Source organism: Rattus norvegicus, chromosome 16 (assembly GCF_021556685.1).
Source record: "Rattus norvegicus strain SHRSP/BbbUtx chromosome 16, alternate assembly SHRSP_T2T, whole genome shotgun sequence".
Taxonomy (NCBI): domain Eukaryota; kingdom Metazoa; phylum Chordata; class Mammalia; order Rodentia; family Muridae; genus Rattus; species Rattus norvegicus.
The window spans coordinates 46,423,155-46,440,231 of NC_141549.1; the positions used below are offsets into that span (position 1 = coordinate 46,423,155).

Sequence of the window (17,077 nt, forward strand, 5' to 3'; positions counted from 1 at the left end):
CTTAGGGTCTGTATGACATCAGTCCAGGATCTTCTGGCCTTCATAGTTTCTGGCGAGAAGTCTGGTGTGATTCTGATAGGTCTGCCTTTATATGTTACTTGACCTTTTTCCCTTACTGCTTTTAATATTCTTTCTTTATTTTGTGCGTTTGGTGTTTTGACTATTATGTGACGGGAGGTGTTTCTTTTATGGTCCAATCTATTTGGAGTTCTGCAGGCTTCTTGTATGCCTATGGGTATCTCTTTATTTAGGTTAGGGAAGTTTTCTTCTATGATTTTGTTGAAGATATTTACTGGTCCTTTGAGCTGGGAGTCTTCACTCTCTTCTATACCTATTATCCTTTGGTTTGATCTTCTCATTGAGTCCTGGATTTCCTGTATGTTTTGGACCAGTAGCTTTTTCCGCTTTACATTATCTTTGACAGTTGAGTCAATGATTTCTATGGAATCTTCTGCTCCTGAGATTCTCTCTTACATCTCTTGTATTCTGTTGGTGAAGCTTGTATCTACAGCTCCTTGTCTCTTCTTTTGGTTTTCTATATCCAGGGTTGTTTCCATGTGTTCTTTCTTGATTACTTCTATTTCCATTTTTAATTCCTTCAACTGTTTGTGTTTTCCTGGAATTCTTTCAGGGATTTTTGTGACTCCTCTCTATGGGCTTCTACTTGTTTATTTATAATTTCCTGATATTCTTTCAGGGATTTTTGTGTCTCCTCTCTATGGGCTTCTACTTGTTTATTTATGTTTTCCTGGAATTCTTTCAGGCATTTTTGCGATTTCTCTCTGTAGGCTTCTACTTGTTTATTAATGTTTTCCTGTGTTTCTCTAAGGGAGTTCTTCACGTCTTTCTTGAATTCCTCCAGCATCATGATCAAATATGATTTTGAAACTAGATCTTGCTTTTCTAGTGTGTCTGGATATTTCGTGTTTGCTTTGGTGGGAGAATTGGGCTCCGATGATGCCATGAAGTCTTGGTTTATGTTTCTTGCGTTCCTGCGCTTGCCTCTCGCCATCAGATTATCTCTAGTGTTACTTTGTTCTGCTATTTCTGACAGTGGCTAGACTGTCCCTATAAGCCTGTGTGTCAGGAGTGCTGTAGACCTGTTTTACTGTTTTCTTTCAGTCAGTTATGGGGACAGAGTGTTCTGCTTTCGTGCGTGTAGTTTTTCCTCTGTACAGGTCTTCAGCTGTTCCTGTGGGCCTGTGTCTTGAGTTCACCAGGCAGGTCACTTGCAGCATACAAATTGGTCTTACCTGTGGTCCCGAGGCTCAAGTTCGCTCGCGGGGTGCTGCCCACGGGCTCTTTGCGGCGGCAGCAACCAGGAAGACCTGTGCCGCCCCTTCTGGGAGCTTCAGTGCACCAGGGTTCCAGATGGCCTTTGGCTTTTTCCTCTGGTGTCCGAGATGTGTGTGCAGAGAGCAGTCTCTTCTGGTTTCCCAGGCTTGTCTGCCTCTCTGAAGGTTTAGCTCTCCCTCCCACGGGATTTGGGTGCAGAGAACTGTTTATCCGGTCTGTTTCCTTCAGGTTCCGGTGGTGTCTCAGGCAGGGGTCCTGCCGCTCCTGGGCCCTCCCCCACGGGAGCCCAGAGGCCTTATACAGTTTCCTCTTGGGCCAGGTATGTGGGCAGGGGTGGGCAGTGTTGGTGGTCTCTTCCGCTCTGCAGCCTCAGGAGTGCCCACCTGACCAGGCGGTGAGGTCTCTTTCCCATGGGGTCTGGGAGCAGAGAGCTGCTGCGAGCCGGGATCCGCGGTAAACACAGGACGTGCCCGGTCCTAGAGGAATTCTGCCTTTGTGTGTCCCGATTTCACCAGGCAGCTTTCTTGCAGCAGACAAGTTGGTCTTACCTGTGGTCCCGAGGCTCTAGTTTGCTCGCGGGGTGCTGCCCACGGGCTCTCTGCGGCGGCCACTTATTAACTGTCTATGTACCTCAAGCTGACTTTGCTTGTCTCTCTCTTTTATTGTGAATTTTTGACTTAACTATTCTTTACTTGCCTAAAACTTCACAGGTACAGCTAAAGTGTCTGTTTTCATAATTAGCTTTCACTTTTAGCAGTCCAGTCTGAACACCCTTTCAAGAAACTTGATTATATAGAGTTTTACAAGTAGAAGGCTTTATAGTTTAGCTGTTAGTTTTACAACAATTCTCATGGCTTTCCTGTAATTTCATGCATGTACACATAATATGGTCTTGAAAAAGGTCATCTCAATTATTTACAGTTACTTTTATTTTTCAATTTAAAAAAATTGGCCATTCTCCTTTCCAGTGATTGCATAGTAGTTGGACAAATATATGTAAATAGCTGATTGTATTATGTGACATGTTAGAGGTCGTTCTTCCTTCAGGCATGAACCTAGTCATGGAGTAATAGAACTGGATTTAAGAATTGCATTGTAATTGTGTTGAGAATTTGCATGTGTGTATGTGTGTTAAATATGTATCTATTTTCTACTAGGCTGCTCCAATGAACGCTAAAGATTCTGGCTGGAAAGTCTTGAGACTGTTTAATGGATGTGTTTACAGTGGTGTGGAAACCTTGGGGAAGGAGCTGTTTATGTACTTTGGCCCAAGAGCTTTACGGTAAGACAGACCTGTCCAATGCGCCATGCAGCTCCATGTGTAAAGGTAGGTGGAAGGGTTTGCTAGCAGTTTTCCAAGTTTCACATCTAACCATGGAGAAAGTGTTTCAGATTTAAAAGCTCTCTAACATGAAAGGCTGGGATTCTGTTATAGAAAAAAAAAGCACAAGAAGAATGCATTGTGATGAGTGTCCTCATTCCTCGTAGGCCTGTCCTTCTATTTCTCTTAAAAAAAAACCACCATTTGTAGGCCTGCAGGGCTTTTCTAGTCCACTGGAGCCAAGGCTCTGTTTTGATTTTTAGCAAATGTTAATTACTTTCTGTAACATAGGTTGTTTTGCATTTCTGACAGACTCTAGTTTGGTTTTAGTATGTCACTAGATTTTTGTATTTTTTTTCTGTCTTCTTTCTCTGTCTGAAGCTTTGTGTGGAATTTGGGAACTTAAAGAACTCACGAACTTCCGACAGACACACTAAGTCATCCATTGTCTCAGGGTTCTTATGGGAATATGTGGATAATATATAGGCAAAGAAGGACAAGTGCGCTCTCTCTCTCTCTCTCTTTCTCTCTCTCTCTCTCTCTCTCTCTCTCTCTCTGTGTGTGTGTGTGTGTGTCTATCTCTCTGTTGTCTCTGTCTCTGTCTCTCTGCCTCTCTTTCTCTCTCTCTGTATACTATATGGTATAATATATATTATTGCTTTGATAATGTTAGATTTATGACTACCTATTTAACTTTTTCAAGTAAATGAAACAGGTCTGTGGTTTCCTATGTCTATCAAATCACTGTGTGGTTTTAGAGTTAGCTTCAGATTTTTGCAAACAGTGAGTATAAGTCTGCTTCCTGGGCTCTGTTTGGTGTTCCTTTACGATATTGACCAGATAGCACTTGACAAGGGAAGAGCTGTTACTTCTAATTCTAACAAGGGAAGGTGAGAGACACTCACAGAGGGGACATGGCTCTCTAGTTATTTATTGCATCTCATTGCCTACATATTTGGAGTACTTCAGGTTTCTGTAATTGCTTCTCCTTTGAGGTGTTCTTTTACTTGTCAGCAGCTTCTGTCCTTGGGCCACATTGTCACTTCATGGTTTTCCTTAGTCTGGAATTGATAGTATCAGCATATGTCGGCTGGTTCATGCAGTAATGATGTATTGCTGGGTACATTATTACCATGGTAGATTGATGTGGTTGAAAACACTTAGCACTGGAGAGAGTCAGGCACAATGGAATCCATGGATGATAGTTGAAAACATTGATATGTTATTGATTCTTGGTGCTAAGTGTAGATTTATTTAGGGAAGATGAGAGGGAGGCTTTGTATCAAATGTCCCCCACCACAGTGATGAGGAGGGAGTCATTTCTCAGTGGAGGGCTGTCAGTAACTGTTCCATGAAGTTCTAAACAAGGGCAATCACATCTTCAAGCCGCGTGAGCTAGTGGCATCCCTGGAGAGCACCTATCTCAATATATGGGTAGGGAAAAAATTCACCGGCTTGCTTACTTTGAATTTCCTGCAGCCCTAATGACTCTTCTGTGTAACAATTCAAGGTCAGAGGCAGACAGCTATTGGAATCTGCATTTAGTAATACAAACTCAACCGAATCCCATATTACAATATGACTTTAAATTCAAAAAGTGCACTTCTAAACTATTTTTATGTCTTGTCTCTTCATTTTGTTTTTAAATTATGTCTTTTGAAGATAATTATTTTTAGTATTAATGACTTCTAAATTCTTTTGTTTTCTTCTTTGGATCAAAAATTTTACTAAAATCTTTGAAACGTTCCTCACTACAAAGTCACTTGTGACATTTTATTTGTGTACGGTTATTATCTCAGCACTCATATTTAGGATACTGATCCACTTGAGTTAAGTCTGAGTAAAGCGCAAGACAAGCATTTTAGTGCTTTTTGTTTGTATGGTATTTCCTCTCTGTTTATATGCTGTTGTCCTGACACCTGGTGTGGTGATTACCTTTTCTCTCACACATTTCTTTGCAATGTTATCAAGAGAACAGTTGGCCCCATATGTGTATTTCTGAGCTCACAATATTATTTAATGGATCTAGGTATCCATTTTCATTAATAATACAGTATCTTAAAGTAGTTTTAAAGTAAGTTCAGATATGTTAGATGAGTCATCCTGTTTTAGTCATTTGATGTATTTTATTTAGTCTTTCAGAATTTCTTACAGTATATTTTGATTGTATTCTTTTCCTTCCTCCAACTGTTTCTAGACTCTCCTGACCTCTCTACCTAGCAAATTTCATGTTCTTTCTCCTTAAACAAACAAACAAACCAAAAATGGAGTTTAATTTGTGTTGCCCAACCAGTCCTAAGCATGGAGCCGTCCCTGAAATCTGGTTGATATGTCCATTCATATCTCATTGAAGATCTTTCCCAGAAGCTATCAATTGTGAAGAGCTTCTTGCTAAGGGTAGGACTTTCTCCTCTGCATGCTATCACAGTCTCTGTAAATTTATATGTGCATCTGTCCTATAGTATGTAGAACACACTGCACCCATGACATCATCTACCACCTCTGGTTCTTGCAATTTTTCTGTCCTCCATCTCCACATAGATCCCTGAGCCTTGAAGTGAAGGATGTAATGAAGACACATCCCTCATAGGGCTGTGCATTCCAACATCTTTTACTCTCTGTTTGTGTCTACTTGTGGGCCTGTGTTAGTTACTATCTACAAGAAGAAACCTCTGATTAGGGTTGAGGGATGGATTCATCAATAGGTACAGCAGTATGTCATCCAGAGGCATTTTATTGCTGTGTTCATTGAACAAAATAGTAGTAGTAGGTTTCCTCTAGGACCCATTCCCAATTTAGACTCAGGTTTTTGGCTTCATTAATAATGTAAGATACAGGCTCTGTCCATAGAGTAGTTCTTAAAGAAAAGAAAAAAAAATATGTTTGGTTGCTCCCATAACATTCATGCCACTCTTGCTCCAGTGGGCATATCTTACAGGCTGATCATTTTTGCAGTTCACAGAGATCATAGCTGGGTGAGATTCATAATTACTTTTCTCCTCCAGTTATGTGCATGACAGCTTCCAGTACTATGAACTCTAGCTGGTAGGAATGAAGTTCCCAGATGAGTACCAGCTGAATTTCATATTCTGTGCCCTAAGTATGTGATATCTTCAGTAACAGGGTCTTACTGCCAAGTTTGGTGATAGTGGGTAATGTTTAGAGGAGGGATCTATGGGACAAGGTTTCCCAATCACTCGAATCATGTAACCCATTCCTGGTACTGGAGAGGTTAATTTGGTAGCATGTGAAGTATAGTTTGGATATTGTCTCCTCCATAATATGGTAGCTCTGTATTAAGTGTACATATGTATATTTTAGGAAGTTTCAGGATTATTTTGACTGTTTTATTTCTTATGGTTTTCCAAATTTTAGGCTCAACTTTTTGACTGCTACAAAATTCTGATTAAGGATTCTTCAGGGTTTGATAGAGTTTACACTGGATCTGCGCATCATTAGGTGATTGTTATTAGGTTAACAATGTTGTACCCTGCCCTATTAACACAGAACACATAGCTTTTTTATTTCTTTTATCTGTTTTTGTAGTTTTCAGCCCCAGGCATATTTCATATCTCTAGGTAAGTTGATGCTTTAGCTGGGATCTGTGGCTCTAACAAACACTATGACCAAAGCACCTTAGGTAAGAAAAGGTTTGTTTTACTTTACATCTCCAGGTCATGGCTTATTATTGAGGGAAGTTCAGCAGTAATTCTAACAGGAACTGAAACAAAAACCATGAAGAATCACTGTGTACTAGCTCATACTTAGCCAGGTCCCCCCCACCCTCCATTTTTTTCTTTTCTTTCATTGGATATTTTCTTTATTTAAATTTCAAATGTTATCTCCCTTCCAGGTTTCCCCTCCGGAAACCCCATATCCAATCGCCCCTCCCCCTGCCTCTATGAGGGTGCTCCTCCACCCACCCAACCACTCCCTCCCACCTTCCTGCGCTGGCATTCCCCTACACTAGGGCATCTAGCCTTCACAGTACCAAGGACCTTTCCTCCCATTGATGCCCAATGAGTCTATCCTCTGCTACACATGCAGCTTGAGCCATAGGTGGCTGCATGTGTATTATTTGGTTGGTGGTTTAGTCCCTAGGAGCTCTGGGGGGTTCTGATTGGTTGACATTGTTATTCTTCCTATGGTGTTATAAACCCCTTCAACTCCTTCAGTCCTTTCTCTAACTCCTCCATTGGGGACCCCATTCTTAGTCCAATGGTTGGCTGTAAGCATCTGCCTCTGTATTTGTCAGGCTCTGGCAGAGCCTCTCAGGAGACAGCTATATCAGGCTCTTGCCAACATGCACTTCCTAGCATCTGCAATAGTATCTGGGTTTGGTGACCGCAAATGGGCTGGATCCCCAAGTTGGGCAGTCTCTGGACAGCCTTTCCTTCAGTCTCTGCTCCACATCTTGCCTCTGCATTTCCTCATGTATGTGGTTCCCCCTTCTAAAAAGGACTGAAGCATCCACACTTTGATTTTCCTTATTCTTGAGCTTCATGTGGTCCGTGAATTGTATCTTGGGTATCCCAAGCTTTTGGGCTAATATCCACTTATCAGTGAGTGTATATACCATGTGTGTTTCTTATATAGCCTAAGAGGGCTCTGACCTCTTACATCAAGACCATGCCCCAGAGACATGCTCACAAACCAACTTAAGCCAGCCAATTCCTCAAGTGGGATCTTCCTCATAGATGACTCTAAGCTGTATCAAGTTGACAATGAGGGTTGTCCAGAACATTTGATGATTTATATTATTGTAAAGGGTTGATTTTTAAAATTTGAATTTTCAGTTCTTCTCTAGTAAAATGTTTGAGTGTGCCTTAGCCTTGTATCCTGCACCTTTGCTGACCTCAATTACTCTAGTTTTCATATTTGCATGTTTTGGCATTTACAGGGTGTTCTGGTTTGAGATAGGCAATCTAGGTAAATATTTATAGCATCTGTGAACTGTGGCATTTTCCTTTCTTCCCTCTCAAACACATTATCTTTTTTTAGAGTGCACTACCTGGGAATCCGACTGTGATATTGAGTAGACTGTGAGATAACGCATCCTTACTCTCTTTGCTGTTTGCTTTATTTTTTTCCTGCCTCAGGTACTACCTTTCTTGTTTGTATGGTAGATAACATCTACAACATAGCCATACTTGTGCGGCGGAGATAGATTGCTGCCAGACAGCATCAAACAATGCAGGGTGGCTTGGGAGCTAAAAAGAATTTATCTGAAAGCTGCTAACAAGGAAGCTAACAGGCGAACATGTCTGCTCTACTGCACTGTGCAGGCCCATTGGTGACCTGATGGACAAGAAGCACTTTTGTCCCTCGCAGGGCCTCCCCAGAATCCCTAGTCCTCTGTTCAGCATCCCTCTGCAGTGCTGCTGTAGCAACACTCATACAGTCCAATCGCTGTTGGCTGGACTTGCTCTTTCCATAATGCTCCCTTACTTTCCTCAATCAATGCTGCGAAAAGAGGGACTTTGGCTCACCTTCTTTCGCCCTTGTATACCCAGCATTCCAAAGAATAGCTGACTTAGCACGAATTCAGAAACAAGTAATAGAATTTGTTCTAGATGATGCTACATTGCTTTGTCTTGTCTGTGGCCCTCCAGAGAGTCCTTATCTGTATGTTCAGGTCTTTCATTGCCCCGTTGAGGTGAGAGTAGCAAAGAGTATTTTAGGGCACACTTAAGGCTGATGCTCTGTTTTGCAGTGCACATACATGGTGAATTATACAGACTGATCTTATCATAATCTTACCAATCTTCCTACTTCATTGTGATAGTTTACCCTTTCTGCATATTGCTAGATTTCTTTTATTGAGAATGTTTTTATTTGTTTTCATGACAGATGTTGGCCTAAAGGGTTATATTCATATATACTTCTGTTTAATTCTGGTATTAGGATAACCCTTCCAATGAATTGTTAATTTTCCTTTCCTATGTGTTTTTTTTAAATAGATTTGTATCGATAGACTATTAACTCACTGTGTTTGGAGGCCTTGGAAGAAAGGGAAAGGCAGAACAGATAACATTAAAAAATATAAAATCAATAGATGACTAATATAGACTATCAACTTACAGGATCTGGAATCACCTAGAAGATAAGCCTCTGGGCATACCTGGGAAAGTTATCTAGATTAGATTAACCTCTAACCAGACCTGTAAAGGATTATCTTGATGAATTTGATTGATTGTCCAAAGAAGAGCAACTTGTGTACTGGACTGCATAAAAAAAGGAATATAATTGAACTGAATACAAATGGCTTTCTCCTTCCTTATAGCAGAGACAATATGATGAGATTTTTCAAGCCCCAACTGCTCTAAAGTATATATATATACATATATATATATACTTTATATATATATAGGATATATATATATATATATATATATCCCTAGATCCTCTATAAAGATATATTTTGCCTCTTTATGAATATATAGTGTCTTGGTAGGGATATATGCTGCCTTAAAAGGTATATATGTACTACATCAATATATATACAAATATATATATTGCCATGATAGCAATACATGTACTCCCTTGAAGTTTGATTTAAGACAAACCCTTCTTCTTTCTTAGATTGTTTTTTCAGGGTTTCTGATCACAACAACATAAAAATTAGCAAAATCAGAGAAGGGTTGTATAAAATGAATGAAGATTTGGATGTCATATAGTCTAAAGCAAATATATGTACCTGTAACCCAAAGAAGAAAAGAGAGATTTTTATAGAGTTAAATGGGCAAGAATTTTCCTTAGCAAACCCAATATAGTAGAAGTTGAAAGAAATAAAAACAAATATCCTTCACACATACCCAGTCATTGTGCTGAGAAGCCCAGATGAAGACAAAACCTGTAAGCAACTAGATTGAAAGAGACATATGTAGAAACAACGTTGAAAAGTACACTGGGCTTTTCATCAGAAACTCTGCAAGACAGAAGGCAGCAGGGAAGCCACTAAATTGCCAGAACAATAAACCTCTCAACAGAGAATTCAGAACTCACCAAAAGGATGTATTGAAAATGAAGAGGGCACTAAAAGAAACAAGTAAGGAAAGTCAGGAGAATCCAACACACAAACGCGCAATGTAAAGAGAGGCCTTTCTGTCTCGCATAGGAATAAATAACTGTAATATTTGACGCTGCAGGAAGCCATGGAAAACAGCAGATGATTTTATTTTTCTTAAAGTATGTCTAAATCAATACCTCTCACTTTGTTTCATTTCTGTCATTCTATGTTTAAGTTCATTTACTAGTGCATGTGTTAATCTGTTCCTTGAAGAGTTCTTTTTTTTAGTTAAGTCTGTTAAAAAATGTTCATCTGTTCATGAATCTTAGTACTGGTTTCTTAATATATCAATCATTAATTTCAATGAGTGATTATATAATGTAAAATGAGTATGATAAGCATCTTAAGTATATTTTAATTAAAATTAGTTTTTATCACCTATTTCAGTTGATATTCTATTTATCTCACATATTATATATGATATATAAAAGATTTATATAAATAAATAAATCTTACATAAATCTTGCATATCATTTCTGGAATAGCCTTACACAAGTACTTAAACTTTGTATTGGTAATCGCTTTTCCGTTGAGTTTGTAGAATGTGGAACTGAGTGAATGTGTAAGTAGTTGTTTTTTGGGTTTGGTGGTTGTGGTTGCTTTTCATCGTTTTAATGATTTCAGAACTCCAGCTCCTTGGAGATCTGTCACAAGGACTACATGAGGCAACCACAGGGTCCCCTGAGAGGCCATCCAGCAAGGAGCCATCCTTCTGGTGCTTATGCCCTTCTAGGTCCTTTTCCTATAGGACTAAAGGCCACCTTGAGATGCGGTGAGATGGTCCTCAGCAGTCAGTAAGCATGTCTGTAATTTTCCACTGCATCCCCCATGCTCCTCATATTGTGCTCAAAAAGCTGCAGAAACTGAGTCCAATGGTAGAAAGGGGGTAGGTAGCTCAATTATTGGTAGAACGAAAATGGCTGTGGTGGGGTTGCTTGGTGGAGAGAGTGGAAGCCCCTGCCAGCTGCTGACCAAGCCCATCTGCCCTACCCCCCAGCTCACATTGGGACTCCCCAGGGGACCCTGGGGAAAAATGCTGCTCTCCCCTCTATCACCTGCTTGTCAGTGCAGGGGTGGGGGTGGGGGGTTGCTACTCTGTGCTAAGCTGTAGCTGCAGGCTATAAAATAGGCTCTAACTATGAAAGGGACCTTTATGATGTCAGTGGAGGCTCCATCCCAGGACCCAGAGACCTCTATCTGCCAAGCTCAGTAACACCAAGCTCAGTCCGGATCACTGCCCCAGTCCACAGTCAACTATGCGCCAAGATGGCAAACTGTTGTAGTTGTGAGGTCAAGTGCTTCCTACAAAGAAACTAATGAAGTGTATTTCAGGCTGGCTTGGCACTCGCACCCCAACAAGAACCTGCCAAACAGAGGGGACACTGAATAATTCAATCTGCTATATGAGGTCTACAAGGCCCTGTCATTCACTAAAAAGAGATCTATGTATAACCCTGAGGTGGATGTCAGTCTTTCACGTTTGATCTGTAAACAAAGAGTAAATAAATGGTCACAAGATTACAGAAACAAAACAAAAACAAAGGAAAAGGGGAAAAAAAACCACTTTGTGGAAAATAGCCAGGAGAGGTATGGAAGAAAGGGACAGGAAGCTCTGGCCAGGGGCCAGTGATAGGAAATGAAGATAACTCCTGAAGTGAAGTAAACAGAAGCCAGCCCTGCCCCGGGCCAGCCAGGAGGGGCCACAGTTAATGATTAAAGGTAATAAATGTGGCAATTGAGTTCATGTAGACAATTCTCCCATCTTTCAGTGTGGACTGTGTTACTGCGGGCCCACTGTGTGACAGTCACACTCAGTTCACCCTCTAGCACAGTGGCCAACTACTACCAATTGGTATAAATACAGTCAAATGCATCCCAGGAAATTAATGAAGCCCACTGCAATTTGGCATTTGCTGGCACCACAACAAGAACCCTTTCCCCAGAAAGAGGAGGCTAAGAAGTTCAGGCAGGTGTCAGAGGGTGATGCTAAAAAGTGATCAGTGTATGACTAAAGTCTGTGAGAGGACCGGAAGTAATCATGGCTTGTCCCCTGGTACACATGGAGCCTTTTCGGATCTCGTCCTTCAATAACCTGGGTCTGTCAGTGGCAAGCCTCATTGCCTTCTTTATCACATTCTCTTGTATGTTGAACCAGTCTTCATTCAAACTAGCTGTTTCACTTTTCATCTGGTTCCTCTTTTGCTGTACATCTCTAGGACTGGGAAACACAGCATTGTGTAATTTACTGATGTGGATTCAGAGAGGCTAAGCTAGTTGTTCAAGGCTGCAGAGCAAGGAAGAGGGGAGTCTTGCATGTCTGTCCCACAGGCAAGCTGCAACCCTGAGTAACACTGTAGAGTTCTAGGGAGGCCCTGAAAGCCTCTTAGGAAGAAATAGGGTAAGTCTTACCTCGATGTAGGAGATTTTACTTGATGTAGGAAATTTTAAAGACTAACAGGAAGTTTTTCTGGCAGAACTGAAGGAGAGGCCAGCTACGGACTCAGGATTTTTCCTCACAATTCTCTGTTATTTAAATGACCAAAAATGGCAAACATTCCAGATACATCAAAGAATTGGGATGATTGTTAAGTAAAATGACCCTTTCCAGACAGATGCAGATGTCCTACTTCTCAGAGAACTACTTTTCTGCTTGGCTGTGTATCTTCCTGGATGACATTTTACTTTTTTTGTTTGTTTGTCTTTTGAAAAAAAATTTATTAGATCTATTTCTTTATCTAAATTTCAAATGTTATTCCCTTTCCTGGTTTCCTGTCCATAAGCCCCCTATCCCCCCCTCCCCCATACAGGTTTCCCCCACCATCCACCCGACATTCTACTTTTATATTTGTGTATGTGTGATTCTGAAGGTATTGTGTGACAAAACATTCCTGGTGAGACATAACACGAAGGTCTGCTCACCACAAATACAGAGCTCAAGCCAGAGCAAAGAATGGATACCACCAAAGTCCAACTTGGTGAACCATTTTGTGGTGTTGGGGTAATTCATCAAATATAATTGCTTATAGGAGCAGAGATGACTCAAAGACAGTTGTATCACCAAAGTGGGTGGCTTGGATGACAGCTCAGAAAAGCTGCAGACAGCTCAGCAAATTGGAGAGTATCCTTTCTAAGTACCTCAGTTGGTCTACACCTCTTCCAGGCAGCTTCTCTGGTTTCTGCTTCTTCCAGGCAGATGTTTGGGTCTCATAGTCTTCTTTGCAGCCTGGCTTTGCCTCTCCAAGAGGGACAACTCTCAGCTTTTATTCCTTGCTCTGGCAGAGAGGAACCTAGTGTATGTGGTCAGTTTCAGGGACTTCATGAATACATTTTGAGTTGTTTACCTTAAGGAGCTTCCCTGAAGGATCTAGTATTTCAATCTCAGGAAACTCATACAATAAGGAATTGGACTGAGGACTTCCCACATGGTAGGCAAGCACTCCACCTTTGACATCCCAAGCCTAACGCAAATATTTTTACTTTTTTCAAATCTAAGTTATATTTTGGTTTATTTATAAATACATAAAAGTGTGCATTTAATTAACAATATATCTATGGGTGGTTTGTTGGTTCTTTGAGACAGTGTCAAAGTCACAGGCTGCCTTTAAGCTTGCTTTATAGTATAGGATGACCTTGAATGTCTAATCTTCCTGCTGCCATCCTCCTACTCACCATGGTTTGATTGCAACTCCTCAACTGGTTTACTGTACATGATTTAGAAACAAAAGCATTGTCCTAACTGGGCCTGCTGGTAGCTATTCATGATCCCAGACACTCAAGCGGCTGAGCCAGGAGGAATCAGGACATCCTGAAAGTGAGGTCTTGTCTAAAAAATAAAAAGGCAGAGATGTGGCTCACAGATGAAGGGTAGAATTCCTCTCCCAGAATATGCCACGGTTTGCATGATTTGGGGTTCAACTCAATAACTAAATATAACAGTTACCTCTGCATGCAGTATACAGAGCAATTGGCTTATTTCCTGCATTCCAGCACATCCACACATGCCAGCAGGTTAAGGGAACGTTTGGATTCAGGTCCTTTCCAGAGATGGTCTGTTTCCTCATGGCCCATCACAGCACCCCCTCTAGCAGCAGTGTTGAGGTTGGGTGATGGGGCAGTGGGCTTGCAAACATCATTGAGCTTCCTTCCATATCTGTAACACTTGCTTCCTAGCTGTGCTTGCCTGTCTGTGAGGCACCCTTCTTCCTGTTCTTTTGAAGGTGGGTGAATTGTTTTATTCTTTAGTTTAGCTCTTGCTATTTTGTTTTGCTTTGTTTTGTTTTCTTGCAACCAGCCTCACAACTTAGCTATGACTGGTCTGGAACTCATTCTGTAGACCAGGTTGACTTTGAACACACAGAGATCTCCCTGTTTCTGCCGCCAGAGGGCCTAGCATGTGCTACCACACCTGGCCCTATCATTCTTTATTCTAGTTTTGTATTCTGGGTTTTAAAATGTCTCAGAAACTTGCTTGCCATTCTGCAAACATTTTAAACATTAATATTAATTTTGAACATTAAAAAAGAGAACTCCATCTCCCACTGTCGCTGCATGGGTGACTGTGTGTAGTTTCTCCTTTTTCTGCTCCATTGTCAGGTTTCTGCCAATCCCTCAAAGCAAATTCACATCACAGAGGTTATCTCTATGCTCCCTCCTCTCAAAGGAGACTCATGTTGCTTGTTACGCATGACTTCCAATATCACTATGGAGGCAAGGTTCTAATTTCTTCTGAATAGGTCTCTGCAGACCACAGGGTTGCGGAGTTTCAGGGTCACAGTCCTTTGCCATGGCTTCTGTAGGTGTTTTCGTGTTCCAGATGTTCTTCCTGAAAGAACAGGTTCTCTTTGAATCATTTCAGGGTTCTGTGCCAATCTATGTCTCCCTGGTTCATCTCCAGGGAAAGAAAATTTTGTTTTGGCCTCACTCTCAACAGCAGGGGAGCTCCAGTCAGCACCTGGTGGCAAGAGGCTTTCCTATTCTGTCTCCGGTTTTTACACTTTGTAAGTCAGAGCTAAATGCACTGCTTGGACAGAGGTTTCCTGATCCCCCTCACCCTCGGCTACACCTGTCAATACTTCTGTGTGTTAGAAAAATGTTTGCAAAGCAGGCCACCTTTCATAAGGATGCTGTTGGGGTTGTAAAGGCTGCACTTTTGATTCTCCTGGCCTGAGCATCCCTTTTCATTCCTTCATGAGTACCTAAGTACACTCTCAGGACTGCAGGGATTACAAGCCGGCACACGACCCCACACTTGGTATTTAGAGCTTTCCTTAAAAAATTAGTTCTTTTCTCCTTACCTATTTATTATTATTATTATTATTATTATTATTATTAATTAGTGTAGTGGCTTTCTCTTGAAATCTTTTTCCTGGAGGTAATACGGGCTCATGAGCTGATATTCAGATCATAAAACATCCGGGTTCATTGTTAGAACTGCCCGCATGCTGCTGTGCCTCAAAGAGTTTAATGATGCCAATATATTCTTACTCTTAAAGGTGCATGGCATTTATTTGTTTATTGGAGCTCAGTCACAATTAGCTATTTAATATTATAAATACAAATCAATATGAGCTAAAGTGGTTGTTTTATATGCATTTTGCCCCTACACTGAATGTATTTCCAAGACAATGGTGCACCAGCTTTGTTTGTAGTTCTTATTGGGGCTACTCCTACGTTTTACTTGGGTCGTGACCTTTGAGGCTTTTGATGTGGATGTGGTTTCATTATAGAAAGTGATTTAGAATCCACTTTATGAGCTGTGCAGCTGCAAAGATTTTAGCTATGATGGCTCCTGGGCATGACAGTGTACACCTTTCACTGGGGCTAAACCTCCATAAGCTAAATTATGAAGTACTTACAGGCACACATTTTTCCCGTCAAGAACTATAGGGCATGTAGAATTCGTTTATGATTGATAGTGGGGCTCACAAAGTTTGAAACCGGCATTTAAAAGCTAGACTTGTTAACCTTGTGTAATATTGTGACACAGTGCTTTGCAAGTAGAAGCACACAGCAGTACCATTCACTGCCAAAAGCACCACATTTATTAACTCAACCAAGCCATGAGGAAACAGATTTGAAAGGCACAGAATAATTTGTGATCTTCATCGGAGGTCTTGCAAAATCGCTTCTTCTTAACTGGACAGGCTAATCAATTCTACAAAATCTGAAAGGCTATGAATTTTTCATTGCTCTATTGTGGCTTTGAAGTTAACTGTAAATATTTATAAATACCTTCTTCCCGATATGCATAAAAGTAACTGAAAATGAAAAGAATTGTATAAGCTTTGTTTACTCATTCTCTGTCTCTCACAAATCTCTCTCTCTCTCCCTCTCCCTCCCTCTCTCTCTCCCTCTCTCTCTCTCTCTCTCTCTCTCTCTCTCTCTGTGTGTGTGTGTGTTTGGGTGTGTGTGTGTGTATGTACATGTACATGTATGCATGTGTATGCATGTCTGTGCGTGTATGAATGTATTGCATGTATGTGTGTATGCATGCATGTGTGTACACGCATGCACATTTGTGTGTGTGTGTGTGTGTGTGTGTGTGTGTGTGTGTGTGTGTGTATGTGTATGTGAAAATGTCTCTGCTTAGGTCAAACAGTAGGCAAGAGATGTATATATTAACCTGTAGACCTTAGGTTGCAATAGATAAATCTTCCAGTTCATTGTGGCTAAAATAAGGAATCTCAATGTTAGGGACCTTGTAGAATATAGAAAGAAATTATAACCAGTTTTTGGCTTAGGCTTTTGAATCAATAAATATGGAAGGATGCTAAAGTTTTCTGTGAACAAAGATATTTTATCCAACTTTAGAAACAACAGCTCTGTTGTTTTGGACTAAGTGTTTGGAACTTACAATTTCCCTAAAAAGTGCTTTTAGCTACTTTTTTTTCCTCTTTAAAAGTAACTATCCCGAGTAACATTGGTTTGTTTGTGATTTTTAAAAAACAACTAAAATGATGACACATAATATGCTTCTGTTACTCAAAAATGGGCTGGCTCTGTTTCAGGATTCATTTCGGAATGAAAGGCTCCATCTTGATTAACCCGCCTAAGTGTGAAAATAGAGGTGGAGTTTCTCCAGCTTTTGAAGTGCAGCTCACCAATGACTTGATCTGTTTCTTTGACTCTTCAGTAAAACTCAGGTAAAGAGAGAGAGAGAGAGAGAGAGAGAGAGAGAGAGAGAGAGAGAGAGAGAGAGAGAGAGAGATATTTAACTCTTTGCTTAAAAAAATAATAATAGATTTTTTATCTTGCTCTTCAACTGGTAATGAACGCCCACCCCCATCCCAGTTAGCTAACAGATGCAAAATTGTAACAAAGAGAATAGATATTAACAGAGCAAGATTCAGATAAGGGCACTAAGTACTTTAGCTGCAAAACAATAGAGCCTG

The 17,077-nt window shown here is 40.7% G+C and overlaps 2 protein-coding genes across 12 annotated transcripts in view; both read left to right on the forward strand.

Moving 5' to 3' along the window:
- The window catches only part of Erich1 (glutamate-rich 1), a gene marked incomplete at its 5' end in the record, with an annotated part of 52,793,804 nt that overhangs the window by 15,552,595 nt on the left and 37,224,132 nt on the right, over nt 1-17,077 (forward strand).
- Nucleotides 1-17,077, forward strand: part of Neil3 (nei-like DNA glycosylase 3) — a 59,261-nt gene that overhangs the window by 20,797 nt on the left and 21,387 nt on the right. For 7 of the 12 annotated variants that reach the window (NM_001170346.1, XM_087587846.1, XM_087587847.1 and 4 more), the window contains 2 exon segments: nt 2,454-2,578; nt 16,694-16,828. In NM_001170346.1, coding sequence (NP_001163817.1) covers nt 2,454-2,578; nt 16,694-16,828 — 260 coding nt within the window. 12 annotated transcript variants of the gene reach the window in all.